At 41.7% G+C, this 22,234-nt stretch overlaps 1 protein-coding gene across 1 annotated transcript; it reads right to left on the minus strand.

Annotated features, from left to right (window-relative positions):
- Positions 1-3,792: 3,792 nt before the first annotated feature.
- LOC104440289 (amino acid permease 3) lies at positions 3,793-18,790 on the minus strand. The gene is given in 7 exon segments (XM_018870368.2): positions 3,793-4,368; positions 4,371-4,611; positions 4,716-4,855; positions 4,982-5,196; positions 5,293-5,386; positions 5,499-5,732; positions 18,691-18,790. Coding segments are annotated over 7 exon segments (1,434 nt in total). The 3' UTR covers positions 3,793-3,958.
- Positions 18,791-22,234: the final 3,444 nt, after the last annotated feature.

The raw sequence follows: 22,234 nt of genomic DNA on the forward strand, positions 1-22,234 counted from the left end.
ATGAAAATTGTGAAATTAATATGAAACATCGGATTTTCAATGAAATTTAAAGATCGCTTGTTAACATGTCACGTGACGATGTGCGTAGTAAAAAGGAAAACGTCCGTTCACGATATTATGAAAACGAGCGGGCCACCTACTTCTGCTCGTGGCGTGGGTCAAACCAAGGTCTCCACCGACTGCCGTAATGGGCGGGGGACTGGTCCTTGCTAAAATAGTAAACACAAGAGACTAAATATTTGTCAACTTGGGACTAATCGCACAACCATTAGGGCCAGATGGTTTACCTCAAAAGAACTTTTCGCTAAATTTGTACCATTTTTGTCATATTATTTAATAAATGTTCGAAGAGATATTGCCATAAATTGATGCGAGAATATTCTTAATTTGCAGTTACTTCCATATTCATTTGATAAAAGATTCAAAACCCTAATTAGCTGGATAAAAGTTGAGAACTTATAAAATCCCAATTAGTTGCCGCCCATCGTCCATAATTCTTTGCATTTTTTTCCATCAAGAAGTCTTCAACATTCTCCTCATGTTCCTTAACCACCCGCCTGCTTAACCCGTTAGCAGAAATTCATCCATTTTATACTTGCTAATCCTAAAATGACGTCTCGAAATAAAATTCCTAGATAAGCATCCACGTCTTCCCCGAAAAAAATTTGGGTTCCAAAATTGACAAAATATCCAGTCAAATGACTACATCCAATTTTATGACATGCTTGTAAGTTTTTTTTTTTTTCCCCCAAAAAAACTGATTCTTTTAAATTCCTGAGTTGGATCTTCTAGAATGATATCAGAATCTCTTGAGAGAATAAGTTAAAGATATTGGTACATTTTTAATCCAAAAACAATTGGTCATCACGGGAATTTTTGTTGACAGTCATGTGCATTGATGACCATGAACACAGTTGTTGGTATAAAGTGATGACTGATCAATGATTGAGACTGGTGTAAATTTAAGCAAGTGTCGAGTACAAAATTTGAGGACAATGATAATGCCGATTGATGGTTGAATCGAGTGAAAGCTTAAGAGTTATAAGAGTTCAAAGAGCAAGATAACGTGCAATTATTGAGACTGGAATTATGAAGATCAGTCGAGTCCATGGCACAACTAAAGAGTTACAACTGCTTACAGATGAAGTCAATATGCAATTGTGGAATTTGTTCATGGAGCCTAAGATTGTGGAGATGCGGTTGTGACCTTTGATTTGAATATTGACCTCTGAGGAGCAGTAATGTCTTGTAATAAGTTATATAAGCCGTGTTGAATTATTATAAAAGGGATACATGATCATCAATACAAATTATGTATGTTTCAATTTATCAATTCAACTCTTAGTTCATGCATTTACTTTCTTCTAGAGTAATTAGTTCTAGTTTTTTGTGACACGTGCTACTTCCCGTCCGAATTGCCACGGAACTCGATCCAATAGAATACCAAATATCATGTTTTGGTGAAGGTATTTCATTGAGAGGATGGATTAATCACATGGGCGTGGCCCCCATGTAGCCAAATGAAGGATGATGCTGACATAATTTTTTGGCATTAATCTAATGCAACAACTAGAGCCGAAATAACGTAGCCAGACGAACAATGACATATTGATGTAGTCTTTGTCCCTTCCAATAATAGGGATGCCGTCAAGCCGTTCTTATTCTTCAACTCGCTATTTTACCTTATCAAACTTGATTTTTGCTAGGCACTTGAATCTCCATGTAATATCTATTGGCTATTGTCAATTGTCAGCGGATCATCAGGTGATTGAGGACATGCTTTTTGGATTATCCAGCCAGATTCTCCACCCTTTTGATGAAGACTAATGAATTTTCTCCCGTGCGGTCCACTCTTGCCATCATTGGTGGCTTCGTTTGTGCTCTAGTTTTGAAGTTGCACATGGCTTTGACTAGTGGCTCTGTTCTAGTTTTGAGGTTGCATGCGGCTTTTAGTTGTTCATGCTCCAGTCTTTTGTTTTCTAGTGAACGCTTCGGTTTCTAGGGCTTTTAAAAAAGTCATCCGCGGTTGCTGCATACCGTCTGGCATTTTATAATCGAAAGATTCTTTTTCACACCCCTCAATACCAGACTCAACATTAGCCCATACAAACATATAGTCAAGCCTCTCGACTTTGAACTTAAACCTAATCGCTTGCCTTATAAAGAAGCTTCCCCTATTCCTCAGAAGTGCACTCCAAATGGTGTCTCTTCCCCGATAAAAGAGTGATATTAAATATAGGGCGAAAGAAGGTACGGCATCCCCATATGCTATGAGCACAAGGCCGGACGATGAAGCTCCTCTGCCAGGGTTTCGATTTCACCCCCACAAACAAAAACGAAATACAATCAAATTACTAAACAATACATTCATTTGATAATGTAATATTGAGTTCTCGCACGAAATATTCTTCCTTTTATTTGTTTTTTTTTTAAAAGATATTTTTGCTAAGATAAATGAGATATTAACTTCTTTTTTCCTCTCTCGTCAAAACTGATACAAAATAAATTAAATGACCTGTGCCATCTCCTCATGATGGGTCACTTCCAAAATGTAACTCCTGGCCACCAGGATTATATTGATATCAAATTTTCTAACAGTGCCGTTGATGACCTACTAGACTTTCACCATCGGAAAAAGCAAGGTTCGCAAGGTTGGAGATCCTGTGCCTTCTTAACCCACAACGTAAATTGGATTGAAGTTCCCTTTCACATGACCTTCCAACGATCATATTGATAGAATTCGCTAGAAAAGATAGAAAAACGCAAATAAGTACCGATCTTTTCTCAATAAGTTCCAATGATATTGTTTGGAGAGTCCGCCGATCACTAGCAGCTGAATGTCCCCGGCGGTGGCGGCCTCCTACCACCCTCCTACCTTGAGCTTGCCTCCTCAAAAAGGTGCCAACGAAATGAGTTCGCACTAGAATCTTAGTTTTTGCTAATCGAAAAAGAAGAATATTATTCAGTAATTATGAGCATGAACCCCCATTAACAAAAAAAAAAAAAAAAAAAAAAAAAATTTCCACGCATGCCCGGCTCGCACGGAGCATCAACCGCCCTTGATTATTCTCGGGTCCCCTTAAAAGGCTCCGACGACTAAGCCGCTCAGCGTTATTCGACACCGAGCAGCTTTTTTGAACACTAGTGTGAACGGGGCCATTTCCTTTTACTTTTTCCAATGCCCTAGTCTTTGTGTCTTCAACCTTGCGATAGCCTCAAATAAGAGAGGAGTTCAAGTCTTGTTATGTTGGTTTTGATTTTTGCTAAAAGCAAATGAGATTTTATGCATGACCAGAAACTGCATAACGACGGTGGGATATCACCGATTCCATACTGTAAGTTCATGAATTAATGGTGAAATTGGGGCGGGATGGACCCAAAAAAAAAAAACACGTTTCTTTGCTTTCAAGATCTAACTAGACTGAGTTCGTGCTCCATCGAATTCACACACTGTTGAGATCATGAGAAATTAAATCAAACGAATGCCTTTCTCAGATAGGAATAAAGCTCCATCGAATTCACACACTGTCGACATTTTGGTGGTAAAGATAGGAATAAAGCTCCGTCGGTTTTGTCCTTGTCATGATTCAACCGTCATCATATACTTCTTTTTTTTGTTTTAATAAACGAAATCTGCTTGTGTATAGCCCCCAAGATCAAAATATATGAGCAAGAGAAGATCTTGAACTTCCTTTTTCTTGAAGCTTCCCATTTTTTTTGATAAATTATACAAGAGTCACATTCTTATGACGATGGACACAACATGCAGACACTAACATAGCCCTTCCTGTCCCTACATAGATTATACAGTGAAACTGAAACATGACCCTAAAACTTATCACACAGCAAATTCCACAAACACAATAAACTTTCTGCGAACATGAACACGAAAAATAATCTCTTGCGCCTTCACTCGGTCCTTTCCTTACTTGCGACATTCCTATCAGTAGCACGATGTTTAGTAGTCAGTACTGAATGGCTTGAAGGACTTGAGGTCGAGAAATACATCGGCGACAGAACCAGCGGCTGCAGCAATGGTGATGATAAGGCAAGCCACATTTACAATCTGGAGGAACACCCACTTGGTGCTCCACTTGGGTATTTTCTTCTGCTTAATATACATCTCGACTGGGAAAAAGACCGTGAGGGGCCAAAAACCTAGTGCTCCGAGCAGGCCAACAATGTCATTGAAGAATGGGAGGAGCATGGAGATGAAGGTGGTCCCGATCACGAAGACCGTCCTCCAGACCAACTGGAAGGGTTTGAGCTCGTAAGGGCTGCACCCGGGGATGCGGAGTTTGATCTTCCTCTCGATGAACTGGCTGTTGGGAAATTTCTCATCCAAGGTCTTCTCAACATAGGCGAATAGGGTTGGCAGTTGAATTGGTACGCGCAGAGGAGGAGGATCACGATTGCGGCGTTTGCAATGTCGACCATCCAGTATGGGTTGTAGAAGCCGAACCCAGTGAGGAGGTTTTTGGGTGCCATATCGCCAAAGGCTGCGTAGCCCGTGCACCCACAGATCATGTAGAAAAGGGTTGTGGCTGCTATGCTGATAAGACTCGCCTTCTTCGTCGTCTTTGATTCAGATGGAGAGGACCGGATGGTGTCCTAAAACAAATACAAACTCATCATGTCAATGATTTCAATTCATCAGAACTATTAACCATCACTAGTACTTTCTTGTGTCATGCATCTGAGAGAGCTCTGGTCACCTGAACTTCAACGAGGATGAGGAAGTACGAATAGGCAAAGGCGATGTCACCAAGAGCCTGGAAGTTCCTCCATATATTCTGCGTTGAGGTCAAGGCCCCGATGTTGATTCCAGTGAGACTTCCCTTAATTTTCCCTGTCTCTGAAGATAAAACAAACCAGAAGAGAACACTAAATCAGAACTTCATAACTCGACTCGGTTCTATCACCAATGGAGATAGCTTAGAAACATAAATAGAGCAGTCTAGCAAGAAAAAATTTCATGTGCCTGCAAGTTTGGCAATACTGAGGCCAAGTTCAATGATGGTGTAGGTAAAGGACATGAAGGCGGCGCCGATTGACAGCCACCACAGCCGATCGAAATTGGGGATCTGAGATAAAATGATTTCAACGAAGCCAAACGCAATCATGTAAGGATTGCTGTTGATGTGACGCGGGTCCTTCTCATCCTTCTCGTGGAAGCAATTGGACCTCTTGATAGCCCTGCAATGACCATGGAAGCCAATAAAATCAAACTCACATAACTTTTGACACCATCGAAATAGCAATTACTAGAATTCTCACTGCAAATATACTCACATCATGCTGGTGGAAGATGCAATGGTGTAACCAATGGCAACCCCAAATAGGTTCACGTATAGAACCAGCTCAAAAAGCTTGATTTTGAAGCTACCTGGAGAATTTAATCAAAGAGAAGATTTTAGCACCCAACACAACATGATTGGACTTGACTCGGACATTAGTATGTGAATATGAACATGAACACAAATACAAATGTGACATACCAAGATTGTCACGGACAGCACCCATGTAGGCGTAGTTACGGTTGCCGGTGGCGGGGTCGCCGGAGCGATAACAGGTGGTGAGGAGGGTGGAGTTGTAGTAAGTGACAAAGGCAAATAGGAGCATGATGGTGGGGCCGGCAATCCAACCGAGCTGCGCGATGGCCCAAGACAGGGACGGCCCTCCAGATCCGATCAGTGCTGTGATTATGAGAGCGCTCGCTGTCCATACCGTCCCTGCATTCATTCACACACAAGCCAAGAAAATATTCAGCGCGTCTTGTGTGCCAAACTGACAAACCAGAAGGACTGTGATCACCGCCCCCTCTTTCCCCCACCGAGCCTTCGGCCGATCGACGAACCATCGCGCTCGACCGACAAACTTCGCGACGGCGGAGGCGGAGGCTGCGCGGTGGTTCGTTGGACGAGGGCTCGGTCGTTACTCGGAGGGGCAGAGAGAGAGAGAGAGAGAGAGAGAGAGAGAGAGGGCACAGCCGGGACCTCTCCGGAGAACCCGTTGTATGACAGGTTCAGCGTCCCCAAGAGGCTCCTGAGCTTCGCGAGCGCTTGGGGAGCGACCCACTGAGCGAGTTGGAGGACAGGCCCAAGTGGGCGAGGTTGCGGAGGTTCTTGATCTGGGTCGGGATCGGACCGGAGAGCGAGTTTAGGGAGAGTTCGAGAGAGACGAGTGAGGTCGCATTGAAGAGGCGGGAGGATGGGCTTGGAGAAGTCACTGCCGGCGAGGTTGAGCCGTCTGAGCGAGCCGAGGAGGCCGAGCTCGGAGGGGATGTAGCCGAAGAGGTTCTGACTGTCCTGAGATCACAACATCGGGTTGACGTGAAATGATTGCCAGGCTAGGCTACTTGCGAGATATATTTCTTTTTTCACTGAGTGTGTTTTATTGCACGGCAAATATTAGGGGTGTCAAAAAAATCCGTGCGGACCGGACTGGACCGGCCCTGTCCAGCTCAGCCCGACCTTAAAATTAGGGTATTTTAGGGTTGGGTCTTTTTAGGTGTTGTTATTATTTGCATTATGGTTGGGTCTGACCCGAGTTGGCACTGGTTTTTTCACGGACGAAACACCTAGTTGATCAGTGCTGGCACCAGCCTAGCCTGACCTAATCCATTATATGATATTTCGGGTATTGGGTATTGGGTCAGGTTGGGTCAAGTGCACATCTATGGTTTCGGGGTTGGGTCGGGTATCACGAAAAACCAACCCGACCCGACCCATTGACACCCATTGGCAATGATCTTGAAGACAGGTGACTCTTTATGGTAGTTCGTCCTAGTCTCTCATAAACAAGTCAGGGTTAATTTTCACTTCACTCTTTCCGGAAAAGAAATGAAGACAACAATAAAGTTACCTGTGCATAGAGGACCACGGTCGAAGCATTCGGAGCCATTTTCTCGGGGGACATCATTGGATGCATGGACGACCTGGTTGTTTGGATTCTTCATGAGAGAGAGAGAGAGAGAGAGAGAGAGCTGGATAATGGACTTGAGAAGAAGGAATGAGAGTCGGAGACTCGGAGAGGTGCAGCGAGGCCTGAGGGTGGCTAGAGCTGGGAGTTATATAGCTTAGAAGCACCAGTAGGACTGTAGGACTGTAGGACCCGTAGGAACAGTGACAAAGACATGCTAAAATGACGATTTTGCGGCGTCGAATCAAATGCAACCAGTATTAAATGCACGTTAGGTCTTGTCTTGTTTGCACGTATATGCGGAAAGGTATCGTAAAGGGGAAATTAGGAATCGTGGAAAGTCGATTTGCACGCAAGTAAAAAAGGGTGGGGTCAGCATGGGGGTCGGCAACCCAAATCATCCTCTAAACCCCTGTTTTTTTACTCTTGTTCCCTTTTCCGCTCTTACCCACGGTAGATTTCGTCATGGCGTCTACGGGTTGCAGCTTCTCCCGGATGGTCGTCGCCCATCAATCGGTACCCAATTTGACCTAACGATCTCTTGCCCTTGGAAATTGGCAGATTGCATGCTTCATCTCTTTAATAATTCTATCTCTGATTGTTCTGCGGAATCTTCTGCACTTGGATAATGGCCGAATGCATGCCTTTCCATCTGCGTTTAATCTGTTTTCCTGCCGGATTCTGCTCTTAATCAGCCTAGCCGTCTTCATATATTACATTCGCCGCGATGAACAATGGACTGCTTGTCTACTCGTAACTGTTCTAGTTTCATTTTGAATTGAGATAATTCTACCTTGTGGCTCCCGTCCTATGGCTTCAGAAGACCGCCATGACTCCTTGCAAATAGCTGCCTTATGTAAACGGTTGGGACGACTATGTTTTGCACAGGAAATAGAGATATGGGGAAGAGGCTCCCCCACCAGAAAACTTAGAGAAATGTCGTCTGTTACTAGTGGGTAAAGTCCTATCGAAATCTTCTATCAACTTACAAGCCTTCCAAAGTACATTAAGGCAAGTTTGGCGAAATGACCAGGTTGAGATTTCTCACCGAGAGGGCGGCCTGTATATAGTGAAATTCAAGTCAGAAATTGATAAACATAGGGTTATGGAGGAGGTCCATGGCTCTTTTCAAGTCAATCAGTCATTTTCAAACCATGGATTCCTAACACGCCTTTACACTGTTATGATTTTAGCTGCTGTGCTTTTGGGTTCAAGTCTTTGGGCTGCCGTTGGAATGGAGTATAGAGTAGGTGATTGAAAAGCATTGAAGCAAGTTGGTGAAGTAATAGAGATAAAAGCTGACCTTAACGAAAGCTCAATCTGAAGAGCCGCAAGGGCTAGGGTTGAAATAAACCTGGACGAACCTTTACAGTTTGGCAAGTTGATATTCCTTGACGGGAAAACAATGTGGCTCGATTTCAGATATAAACGGTTGTCCCACTTTTGCTATTCTTGTGGGAAAATAGGTCATTATGCCACGTATTGTCCAGCATATCCGTTTGAAGAAGCCCAAATGGACGGTAAAGATAAAATGGCTTACGGACACTAGTTGAGAGCCGAGGTCCACGAACATAGTCTTTATTGGCAAGTGTTCTACCAACCACCTGAGAGTGTAGCACAAGATGAAGAAACAAAGTACATGAGACACCTCCCGCTTTGCTGCCAAGCGCCCGTTGTTGCCTAAACCTAATAATGCCGAAGTAGTAACATCGCCTGTAATAGCAACTCAGCCCCACTATGACCAAGTAGCACCTCATTAGCAACTTCCATAGACTTTGATGATAATGAACAAACCTCTCACAACAGCTTCAATCCCCGCAAATGAGAAGCGAAGGGAATCATCAATCGGTCCAAGGACATGCAAAACACAAAAAAAACAGAAGAGTACCGTGAGCCATTCCAAAGGTGGGATTAGCCAAAAACAGAAGAAGTATTCCCCTTATGACATGCGGCACTCGGCATTTAATGATTTTGACGATACTCAATTTATGGACACAACAATTCTTACGCAAATGAAGCGAACCAATGGGCGTCGGTGGCTGGCCCTAAACAGCCACCAAGACAAATGAAGTTAATTGTTGGAACCATCGGTGGTTTGGGCAATCCCCCACGGTTCAAGCATTAAAGGCCTTGACGGCTAAGGAAAAGCCCGACTTACTATTCTTAATGGAAACCATAAACCATGAGACTATGATTCAGCGGTTGCAGAGACGATTACATTTCAGCGGCTCTTTTGTGAGAAACCCAGTAGGTCTTGCGGGGGGTTTAGCAGTTTTTTGGCATGATAATCTATCCTTAGAGATTGAACTGTGTTTTGACTACTATCTTGATATGCCTCGTGATTCAATGGACGATCGACTGATGTGAATCACCTGTCTTCATGCTCCATCATCCTATCACAATAGACAACAACTTTGGGACCAACTTGAAGGATCAACACCGTTAATACTTTACCTTGGATTTGTGCAAGGGACTTTAATGAAATTCTTTATCCTTGGGAAAAGGTAGGTGGGTGTCAGACCAACTGGTTTCATCTAAACTCCTTTCGAAATTTCATCAATGATTGTGCCTTCATGGAATTAGACAGCAAGGGATGCGCCTTCACCTGGATGAATAATAGAGCCGGTGATGAATTAGTAAAGGAACGCTTGGATCGTGTTATGTGTACGATAGAATGGCGTCTTCTATATCCTGAGGCGGAGGTGTACGCTTTGCCAGCCCTGGGATCAGACCATAGCCCGCTACTCTTATCAACATCAGCAACATATAGAAAGTGCCGAAGGTCGTTCATCTTTGAAGCTTATTAGAATCAGCACCAAGAGTGACAAGAGATCATCGTACTACATGGAACTCATTTAAGGTACAAAATTCTGGTCTTTTACATCAACTAAGAATGGTCTCTCTTGCCTTACAAGATTGGAGCCGTTCTAAATTTCAAAACGGCCACTTGAGAGTGCAAGCCTTACAATAGTAGCTTCAAGTTATTATAAATCAACCATACAACACCGGCACTGGAAAAGAGGAAGCTTCTCACCTTCGAGAGGAGATAAGACAAATTTGGCAGCAAGAAGAGCAGTACTAGGCTATGAGATCTAGGATTAATTGGTTGCACTGGAGAGACAAGAATGCCAATTTTTTTCACTCAACAACTATTCGACAATGGCAAAGAAATAGAATAGGTATGTTACAGGATGAAAATCATAATTAGGTGCGGGACGATAAGGCGTTGAAGGAGCTCACATTGGATTATTTCTCAAAATTGTATACTACCGTGGGTCAACGTAACTACGGTCCCATTCTGGACCAATGTCCATAGATTGTTTTGGCAAAACTGAATGATCATCTAACAACCCCAGTCACTGAGGAGGAGGTGAGACGAGCTACTTTCTAGCTGGGGAAAACGAAAGCTCTAGGCCTAGACGGACTGAATGGGCTTTTTTACTAAACCCATTAGGATATATTTTAGGAAGACTTGATCAGATTAGTAAGAGACTTCTTTAGTTCGGGGGTGTTGCCTAGCGACCTCAACAAGACGGTAATAACTCTCATTCCCAAAATAAATCACCCCGAACATCTAGATCAATTTCAACCGATCAGCCTCTGTAATAATGCATACAAGGTTATATCCAAGGTTATGGCAAATTACCTAAAACCTGGCTTAGTGAACTTATCTCAGCAGAGCAGGCCTTTGTAAGAGGAAGACAAATACAAGATAATGTATTAATTGTCTAGGGGGTTCTTCATCAATTCTGCATACGGGAAAGGAAGCGACATTTCAATGTCCTACTCAAGACGGACATGCAAAAAGCATATGATAAAGTTGAATGGGATTTCTTACAGGATTATCTACTGCGATTGGGATTTCATCCAAGATGGGTATAGTTGGTGATGCAATGCATCACCACGTCAACCTTAAGTGTGAGATTTAATGGCGAACAACTATCATACTTTTGGCCATTAAGAGGTCTCCGTTAGGGTGACCCTCTTTCACCTTATATCTTCATTTTACTAGCAAATCTTCTTTCGACCCTTATTAACCAAGCAGTTCACATGGGCCACCTCAAAGGAATACAGCTAAACAGGTCATGTCCAACCCTCTCACATATTTTTTTTTGCTGATGACTCGTTTTCTTCCTAAAGGGTACTATGACTGAATGTCAAAATCTTGCTAATATCCTGAATCAATACTGTATGGCAACAGGACAAGTTATCAATCGAAACAAATCAGGACTATTTTTTAGTAAAAATTGTCCGTTGAGTCTTCAAGAAAATTTAACAGATGTATTTAGAATGCCGGTACGCAAAAGTATGGCAAAGATCTAGGTATTCCTTCAGCGTGGGGTCGATAAAAAAAAGAGATGTTTGCTTGGCTACTAGGTAGAATAAATGCAAAACTTGAAGGTTGGAAAGAAAGATTACTATCCAAAGGAGGAAAAGAGATCCTAATTAAGTCGGTAGTACAGGCAATCCCCCATTATGCAATGTCCATCTTTAAGCTTCCTTTAACTCTCTGGAAGCTCATTGAAAAGAAAATCTCTTGTTTCTGGTGGACGAATGATAATACCAGGGTTGGGGTGCATTGGCAAAAATGGGAACTGCTTAAAATAGGCAAGGACGGTGGAGGGCTAGGCTTTCGCGACTTAATGGCTTTTAACAAGGCGATGCTTGGTAAATAGGCTTGGTGGATAATTAAAGAACCTAACTTGTTGTGCAGTCAACTTTTCAAAGGGCTGTATTTTCCATCCAAGAATTTCCAATTAGTAGATAAAGGCTCACGCCCTTCCTGGGGTTGGCAGAGTCTTCTTCTAGGCAGAGAGGCCATTCTACCTAATGTACGATGGTTGGTTGGGGATGGTCAGAACATAAAGATTCAGGAGGATAGATGGCTATCTATAGGGACTTTGGCCGGACCAGCCGCAAGAGGGGAGCCAAAGAAGGTGGCTGACCTCTTTGATCATGTCAATCAAACTTGGAAGCTTCCTCTACTTCAACAAATGTTCGATGATAAGGTAATTGCAGAAATCACTACAATCCCTATCAGATCTTTCTATGCTACTGATCAGTTAGTTTGGACAGCGACTAAGGATGGGATTCATACAGTGAAAGTAATTATAAAACCATAGTCAACACAGCATGCATAGCAACTGATCAACGAGCCTCCACATCGCACCAACCCTCAAGAACACTTTGGCGCAAGATATGGATATGCACATAGCCCCTAAGATCTGCACCTTTTTTATGGATAGCTTGCCATAATGCCCTAGCTACTAAAGCTAATTTATTTCATCATCGTATCACCACTGATCCTATATGCAGTCTATGCGATCAGTAGTCTCCAAAAACCCTAGAACACCTTTTCTTTTTCTACTCATGGACTAAAAGAGTATGGAGTCATCCTCAGCTCAAGATTTTAGTATCACCATATATAGTGCATCGATTGGATGATTGGATCACAGACATGGCAACAAATGCGACACTCTTACCTCAACTGAAAATTGTTGCACAAGTCTTGTGGCAGATCTGGTGTATGCGCAACAATTGGATTTTTCGTCGAAAGCGTCCCGACCTCGATCGGGCAGTTGAAGACGCTGAGATAGCTAGTATAAGCACCTAGAGGGGATGAATAGGTGCACAAACAAATTTTTGAGATACAGAAGCGATTCTAGAATACAATCAAAGTAAAGTAAAGGTTAGGGAAGAGAGAAATGAACACAAGATTTATAGTGGTTCGGCTTATTCCAAGCCTACGTCCACTCTTCCGCACCGACACCCACCGGCTGGATTTCACTATGAACAAAAGAGAAGTTACAGCATAACTTTTCCTTGATTCCTCCTCAAGGTTTCTCATGAATATAGACTCTCTTTTGTTTACACGATTTTGCTCAACAAATGAATTGACTAAGAACAAGAAGTTTCGGACTTTGGAATTCTTCTATCGTGCACACTCTCGAACAACTGGAACGTCTTCCTTATATACTTTTTCATGCCATCATACCCGTTGGCACTTACCAAAGGAATTCCTCCAATCTACCCGTTGGACGGAATCAATTAGGAAGATCATTCGAGCTATTAAAGGAACATGTCGATAGCCCATCAATCATGTTCGCCCATACAATCAGGATCTCGGTTTCTATAAGTAGAACCTTCCAAGTATACTTTGCCAATCAACGGATCCTTAATCTTCAGATCAATTATGATCAAACAAAGGATCTCGTTATGTCATATCCAGCCAAGAGATCTTCTCCAGTCGATAAGGTCACATCCTTAATGAAACATCCAGTTATGGAAAGCCTTTCTTCAACGGATTAGAAACTGTCAATGAGGATAGACATTGAGTCTTGAGTCTGGCTGTCCAGGAGGTCTTTAGACTTTAAATAACGAGTGCAAGCCTTCGACTAGACTGATAGAAACATTTTGTCAACTTCAAAACACTTCACGATGATTTCTCCAACAGACGCCATTGCACAAAACTGCATCCACAACTCTTTTGCTCAATGCCAAAAGAGATTAGGGGCTGCTGCTGTCAAAACAGGATATTTGTGGCGACCACCAGATCGCGGACACCTGAAATGTAATATTGACGACTCTGATCATCCAAGTAACCGAGAAGGAACGATGGCATGCATTAGCCGAAATCATCGGGGATTCTCACGATGTCTATACCAAAAAGCTTCCCTGCCGCTTCTGCGTTTCAAACTAAAGTGCAAGCACTTACCTTTACTCTGCATCACTTGCTGCATCTTGGTCTCAACACGGCAAATCTTGTGATAGAGTCTGACTGCCAGAAATTGATTGACACGGTTCAAACGAGAAAAGCAGCTGCCATGGGAAGAACGAGCGTTGTTCGTCGAACTGGAAGCGTTGCTTGCCGTTTACCCTAACTGCGACTTCGGCCCGCAGAAGGGAGGCCAATGGAGCTGCAGACTGGACCACAAAAGCCCACGGCCGATTTGACTTGGCCCGCAACTGGAACATTTTCACTCCTTTTATTTTGCAAGACCTTGTAGTGGCTGATGCAATTGCTTCTGGGTGTAATGTTAGCTTTGGTTGTAATATTGCGACTTTTGGCTGCAATGTTATGACTACTTAAATAAGAACTATCTTTTCGACAAAAAAAAAAGCATGGGGTCGGCATCCAATAGTCAGCCCCTAGTGGTGTGCGGACTCGGTGGGGAATGTCATTGGGACTCATTGCCAAAAGATTGATGCTTATTTGCATTTGGGAAAAGTGTTCCAAAAAGTCCTACAACTTGTCACGAAAATGCATTTCAGTCCTAAAACTTGCAAAAAGTGCATTTAAGTCCTAAAACTTGTCAAATTATTTTAAACGAGTCCTTAGATTGACGCCGTTAGCATTTTCCATTAAAAATGCCGACGTGGCATTTTAAATAATTTTTTATTTTCTAGGTGTATTTTTTAATTAATTTTTATCCATTTTTAAAAAGAAATTAGATTTTAAAAATAAAAAAATTAAATTTATTCTTATCTTATTTTCAACAAAAAATAAAAAGAAAAGTTAAAAATTTATTTTTAAAATTGTTAAAAAAAAAAAAAATTAGTGCGGCTCTCCTCCCCGCCACCGCCGCCGCCGCCACCCATCACGGAGGGGGGGCGACGGTCGCCGGCCTAGGCGGGTGGCCGGGCCTCGCCGCCTGGTGAGGGCTGGCGACCGTCGTCCACCCGGGCGAGGCCTCGTCGGCCCTCGCTCGGGCCGACGAGATCGCGGATCCGGGCGAGCCTCGCCGACCCCGAGCGAGGGCCGACGAGGCCTCACCCGTGGCGGGCGACGGTCGTCGGCCCCCCGTGAGGGCCGGCGACGACTCGCCCAAGGGGGCGACGGCCGCAGGCCCCTCACGAGGGTCGGCGGGCCCAGATCTGGGCACCCGCACTAGAGCTGAGCGAGGGTGCCTCGATTTAGGCCCGTCGGCCCTCACGGGGGTTGGCGGTCGTCGTCGGCCCTCACCGGGGGCAGCGAGTAGCCCGCCCTAGGCGAGGCCTCGTCGGCCCTCGCTCGGGGCCGGCGAGGGCCGACGAGGCCTCGCCCGCAGCGGGCGACGATCACCGGCCCTCGCCTAGGGGGGCGAGGCCCGGCCACCCCGCCCAAGGCCGGTGACCGTCGCTTGGCCCCTCCGGCGATGGGTGGCGGCAGCGGCGGTGGCAAGGGAGGAGAGCCGCGCTAATTTTTTTTTTTAATAAATATTTTAACTTTTTAAAAATATTTTTGGTAAAAATAAGATAAAATGAATAAATTTGATATTTTTAGTTTTTAAATCTAATTTTTTTTAAAATAAATAAAAAAATTCACGTGGAAAATAAAAATTATTTAAATGCCACGTCAGCATATTTAACGAAAAATGCTAACGACGTCGATCTTAGGACTCGTTTGAAACAATTTGACAAGTTTTAGACTTAAATGCACTTTTGCAAGTTTTAGACCGAAATGCATTTTCATAACAAGTTGTAGGACTTCCTGAACACTTATTTCTTTGCGTTTTTCTATTTTCCCAGTGAATCCTATAAATATGATCAATCTAGAGCATAGACCACTCGTAGGCAGCAATAATGGCAAGAGGGGAACCGACATGGGAGAAACATTCGAGGGTCTTTACAAAATGGGAAGAGAATTTGGTTGGTTAATTAAAAAAGAAAGCATGTCATAGGTCACCTAATGATAAAGTGACAATGGTCTTTCAAGTGTCTAATAATAACCTGATAGGTATTACACGCATATTTTGAGTTCCTAGCAAAATCAAGTTTGATTAGCTATAGTAGCGAGTTGAAGAATAACAAAGGCTTGCTTGCATTTTCCCCCTCAAAACATGGTAGCATGTCATATGTTAGTTGTTTATCCGGCTACGTTGCTTCCACTCTCGTTGGTGCATTGGATTAATGCCCGAAAAATTTTGTCGGCCAAATATTCCGATTAAAAGGTTACCACTGCATCTCTAGATGGATAATACAAGAGGGAGTTTGCTCATGCACATGGAAATATTGCTTTCTCCTCTTTTCTCCACTATCCGCCACTCCCATTAAACAATTTCCATGATCGCATGTTGACTTCATCCATAAGCGGTTGGACCTTTTCGGTTGTGTAGTGGACCTGACTAGTCTCCATAATTCCAGTCTCCTCGGGGTACATTTTAATGTCTCGAAAGAATCGAAAAGAGACTTACTCCGACCAGATGCTTAGTAAAAGGACTTTATTTGAAGATAAATAGAAGCAACTCATATGATTTGACCTAGAAACAAGAAGAATGATCAATTATTCTATTTACAAATGTATTACTAATAAAAAAGATTACTTGTTAAATAATCCGTGATTAGACGTATTTCTTTACACGGCCGTCTTGTACTCTGCTTTTTCTTTTTCCATTTATGAATCTCACATTCATTTATCTTTCTTACGTGGGATCAGCATATTGGGCAACACAAAATATAATAAAATAAAACAAAAGCTTTCCATCGAATAAGTGTTTTAAAAATCGGACATATATCAATAAAAATGGAGCTGATGATCAAGCTTTTGGAGTTGGCGCAAGAGATCATTGGTAACATCTTCTTAAGCTTATCAAAACGATGGCCACGCATATCTCCAAGATAAGCAAAATGTCCCCGTCCAGAAAAAACATGCTATGGATCTGCAAATTGATTGTTGCTGACAAAACGGTATAATTAAAACCAATCGATTTCAATCCTTACATTGTCTTTCGGGTTTGAAAAAGGGTTGTGGAAAGACGCGCTTTTGAATCCCGGGACGAGTGAAGTAGTCCACGACCGTCTAGTCAAGCTTTGAATTTGGCCTGATTGGAGAGAGAACATCGAAGAGTGGAGGGAGGACGCTCATCCGATTCCATGTCTATAATAGTCGCTTCGAGAAGGGGAGCGGAGGAAATGATATTAAGCCTAATAAACGTGTTGTCTTAATGATGATGATTATTGCTAGGGAAGGTGGATTTATGTCGTGGGACATGCCCGACATCTGAACTTTATTTGCCAAAACTTGTCAGATACCCTCGCGCCCCCTCTCTCTTCGGTTAATGTTTGTACTTTTTCTTCCTTTTTTTCTTTTTCCTTTTTTATTTTTATTTTTCTTCATTCTCTTTGTTAAATTTTGTCTCGAGTTTGAATATTTGCAAAATGCGATCCACTTAAATAAAAATGTTTATTATTTAATTATGAAGATATTTTTCTGATAAAGATAATATTCAAGATTATGCACAAGAAAGGAAATTTGAAAATTTTTTTAGGTCTTGGATGTCTTCGGTCAACAAAGGAAGCTTCGTTGGACTGAAAAAAAGGTTTCACTTTTCCGGAGAAACCTAATTCATATTGAAGAAAAAAACCAAGGTGGGCCCATAGTCAAAACTTTGACTCTGGGCACATGGTTTCTTTACATGGAGAAGTGAGCTGCACGTAGGAGCCACAAGATTCAAGAAGCCACACAAGAAAGACGTCCAGCAGTGCGAAGTTTTGAATCGGAACGTGAAGCGGTACGTACGTGGACCAAAGACGAACGTTGGAGTTCTTGATTTTTGTATATTGAATATTTCATTTTGTGCTTAAACGCATGGTAATTTTTATATAGTGAGTCTATATCCAAGTAAGTTGATTATTTATAAATACTTTGAGTTTTGAGTTAAATCTAGATGTGAAAAATACTTGAGCGTATGAGCGATTGTAAATTCTGATTCTTCGATTATAGTGAATTATTTGCTACTCGCTCTCGTCGTGGACGTAGATATTGATACTCGGATCAAACCACATAATTTTCCGGTGTCTTTATTATTTTTTGTTTATTTCTCTAGAGTTTGCTCGTTGATGTAAATTGTTGCGTCTCCGACGGAGTGAAACACTGAAAGGAGGAAAAAGAAGAAGAAAAGAGGAAAAAGGAAAGAGAAGAAACAAAAGTAAAAACATTAATTGAAGAAAAAGAGAGGGAATGCACAAAGTGAAAGTAGGAAGAAGAAGAAAAAGAGGAAATAAGGAAAAAAAGTAAAAATAATAATTGTAAAGAGAGGGGACGCGAGGGTATCTAACAAGTGGATCCCGAATCGATACGTGGCGGGCATCGAGTGGACTAGTACAAACAAGTCTACACTTGGGCACCTAATATTTTCTCATGATTGCTAGGCTAGGCTACTTGTGAGGTATATTTCTTTTTTCACTAACTACGTTTTATAGAAAAAATCTTCCTTTTTCCTTGTGAAGAATATCTCAAACTTTGCCTTGTTATTCCCTGGTTTGGTGGCGGTATCGACATTATGGCATGACAAATATTAAGGGTGTCAAAAAAACCCATGTCAGCCAGACTCGATCGACTTGACTTGGCCCAACCCTAAAATTAGGGAATTTTGGGGTCAGGCCTTTTTAGGTGTTGGTATTATTTGGGTTAGGGTCGGGTCAGATCAAGCCAAGCCGGGCCAACATTGGTTTTTTCACGAATGAAACACCTAGCTGATCAGTGCCAACACTGGTTTTTTCATAGACGAAACACCTAATGATTAGTGATGGCACGGCCCAGCCCAACCCGACCCGTTATATGATATTTCATGTCAAGTCGAGTCGGGTCGGGTCAAGCGCACATCTATGGTTTCGGGTTGGGTTGGGTATCACGAGAACCCAACCTGAGCCGACCCATTGACACCCACTGACAATGATCTTGAAGACGGGTGATTCTTTATGGTAGTTCGTCCAAGTCTCTCATAACAAGTCAGTGGTAATTTTCACTTCACTCTTTCCAGAAAAGAAATGAAGAGAGAAACAAAGTACCTGTGCGTTTGGGACGACCGTCGTCATCAAAGCATCCGGAGCCACCTTCTGGGGGGCCATCATTGGATACATTGGAGGCCTGGCTGTTTGGATTCTCCATGACCAGCTGTATGAGGTATATATAGCTGTATACCGTGAAGTGGGTCAATAATTAACACGTTCATTTCAGTATCTAGAAGGTCTTGTTGGCATCCATCCGCTAAATGCACATTCTGTAATTAATAATACAAGCCAATTACATTTTTATTGCTTATTGCAGAATTTTCTTATAGTGATAAAAATACATTTTTATTGATTTATTTTTGTAAGCATTACTCGCAATTAAATTTAGAAAAACGTTTTCCAAATCAATTGTTTTCCACAAAATTGATTGAACTTTAATAACAAAAGAATCTTGTCTTTTGCTCATTGAAAAAGAAGAATCTTATTTCATTCAAATATGCTATGAAAATTGCATTTGTGTTCTCCAAAAGTAGACTATATTTCCCAACATTTTCAACGTTGGAAAGGTAATGCCTTACTACTTAAACTTTAATTTTGGAGCAATTTTACTCTTGACATTGATTTACAATTATAGGAATCACGAGTTCTGCACATTGTTGGTTTTTTTTTTTTTTTGCACTTGTGTGTGTGTATTTTGTGCACGTGTTGTAGTTACACATACAATAAGTGCATGATTATTCACCTAGCCAGTTCAAAAAAAAAAAAAAACGTGCGAATCCCATTATAATTTAGGTCAAATGATTACTTCGATCCATACGAAAGAGAGCAAATTGTGGTTAGGGTTTGAGATCGTGTACGAGGAAAGCACAGGGAATAAGATCTGAGTGTTTCACGATATCTCTTTTGGGAGGAGAAAATGGGGCTCGAGGAAAGAGTAAAAAGCGAACTTTCCATGTGCGCGAGGAAAAGAACTCCCGCTCCTAAAGTAGAACCCGGTTTCGACTTTTGAAAGTAGGAAAAGATTGTCTAGAAAATCTTCAGAACCCTGTCCTGACATGGCCTCTAGAAGCCGACCTTATCCTAGCCCCAAAGATTCTAAAACTCATGTCAGAGCCCCAAGGTGGGGTTAACAATTAATAGAACCCGACTGGTGGTGTTCTCACAATTGTTAGAACCCTTGTTAGAACCCCTAGGTGGGGTTCGGTTCTGACAATTGTTAGAAGGAATGAGGCATTAACAATTTTCTGACAACGAAATCGATTGCATCATGCTAATCTTTCCCTAGATTCAGGTGCAATGGAGTCGGTGATTATCCCACGGTCGTTATACAATTTCTGGTCATGCATAAAATCTCATTCGCTTTTAGGAAAATCAAAACCAACATAAGAAGGCTCGAACTCCTCTCTTATTTGAGGCTATCTTAAGGTTGAAGACACAAATACTAGGGCATTGGAAAAAAAAAAAGGGCTGCTCAAAAGCTGCTCGATGTCCATCTTCTACTTCTAAGTCGCCCACTTCGTCACCTGAGCAGCACGGATTCGGGCCTGCCCACCGTACCTGCGTACAACCTTCCTCGGAGCGTTTAATGGGACTCAATAATAAATAAACGGGACGGCTCATGTCCCATGGTCAACCGCCGGTGGGAATGCAAAGCAAGTGCGTGTGTGCGGGCACGCGTTTTCCTTATTTTTTCTCTCTTTAGTGGTTCCTAATTATTGAATAATATTCTTCTTTTTCGATGAGTAAAAGCTAAGATCTTTTTGTGATTAAGTGAGTAAAAATGAACTTGTGTCATTACCACCGGCCGCGGTGGCTCCTGGATAAAACATTGCGATCCTCAGCCAAGAGGTGAAGGGTTTAAAACCCGGAAGACGCTAGGTGTATTAAGTGTGACTCGGGGTGGTGGGTCCTCCTGTTAAGTGTCATCCAGGGGTTTACTGGTGCGGCTGTAGGCTGCAAGCCGGTTCCTCAAGCACCAAAAAAAAAAAAAAAAAAAAAACGAACTCGTGTCATTGGTACGTTTTGATGAGGTGAGCTAAAAAGGTGGGAGTGCGGGTAGGAGGACACCACCGCCGGAAACTTTCAGCCGCTAGTGATCGGCGGACTCTCCGAGGAATATCATTGAAACTTGTTTTGAAAAGATCATTACTCATTTGCGCTTTTTCTATTTTTTTTCTTGTGAATCCTATCAATATGATCATCAGAAGGCCGTGAGAAAGGAAAACTTCAATCCAATCTACGTCATCAGTTAGGAAGGCAGAAGTCCATAGGTCTTGTGGAATATAATATGCAGAAACGATAAGATTTTGCAATTACGTGATTCGATCTGAGTGTCGGTATCTACGTATACGGAAAGAGTCAGCAGCAAATAATCCACTATAATCGGACAATCAAAGTTTATAATCGCCGCAACTGTACCAACGCAGCCAAATATTCTGATTAAAAGATTACCACCACCATCTCCACTATTTTGAGGCTCCAGTACAAATTCCATGATCACACATTAACTTTATCCATAACCGGTTGTAACCCTTCCATTGGGTAGTGGACTCGACTAATCTCCATAGTTCCAGTCTCCCGAGGTACATTTTAAATGACCCGAAGAAATCGAAAAGAGACTTACTATGACCAAACGCTTAGTAAAGAGAATTTATTTGAAGATAAATAGAGGCAACTCATATGATTCAACCTAGAAACAAGAAAAATGACCAATTATTCTATTTACAAATTTATTACTAATAAAAGATTGCTTGTTAAATAATCCATGATTAGACATAAATATTTTGAGTTAATACCCTGAAAAACTCTAAACTAGTACAAGTGTGACAAATTTACCAAAAAATATTTTTTTGACTATGAAAATCTCCAAATCGGTACACTCGTGACAAATTTACTCCAACTGACCATAAAAAACCATAAACTGCCATATTGATAACATATTTACCCAAAACTAATTTAATCGATTGCCAAAAATCCCAAATTGGTACATTTGTGACAGATATACCCCATGTTAAATTGGATTAATATCACAATAAAATAACAAAAATTTTAAACTGTGACAAACAGAGAATAAAATCTCAAATCGATATTCTAGTCAGCTATTATGTGGTATTTAATTTAATAATTTGACAGTAAAATTTAACAGAAACTAACAAAGGGTAAATTTGTTACAAGTGTATTAGTTTGGGGTAAATTTGTCACAGGTGTACCAATTTAAGGTTTTTCAGGATATTAACCCAAATATTTTCCATGGCTGTCTTGTACTTGCTTTTCTTTTTCCATTAATGAATCTCACATTTATATATCTTTTTTACGTGAGATTGACATATTGGGCAACACAAAATTAAATAAAATATAACAAAAGTTGTCCTTCGAATAATTCTTATAAAAATCAGACATATATCAATAAATATGGAACTCATGATCAAGCTTTTGGAGTTGGCCCAAGAGATCATTGGTAACATCTTCTTAAGCTTATCAAAACGATGGCCACGCATATCTCCAAGATAAGCAAAATGTCCCCGTCAAAAAAAAAAAAAAAAAAAAAAAAAAAAAAGCATGCTATGGATCTGCAAATTGATTGCTGCTGAAAAAACGGTAT

This window comes from Eucalyptus grandis, chromosome 3 (genome assembly GCF_016545825.1).
Source record: "Eucalyptus grandis isolate ANBG69807.140 chromosome 3, ASM1654582v1, whole genome shotgun sequence".
Taxonomy (NCBI): Eukaryota; Viridiplantae; Streptophyta; class Magnoliopsida; order Myrtales; family Myrtaceae; genus Eucalyptus; species Eucalyptus grandis.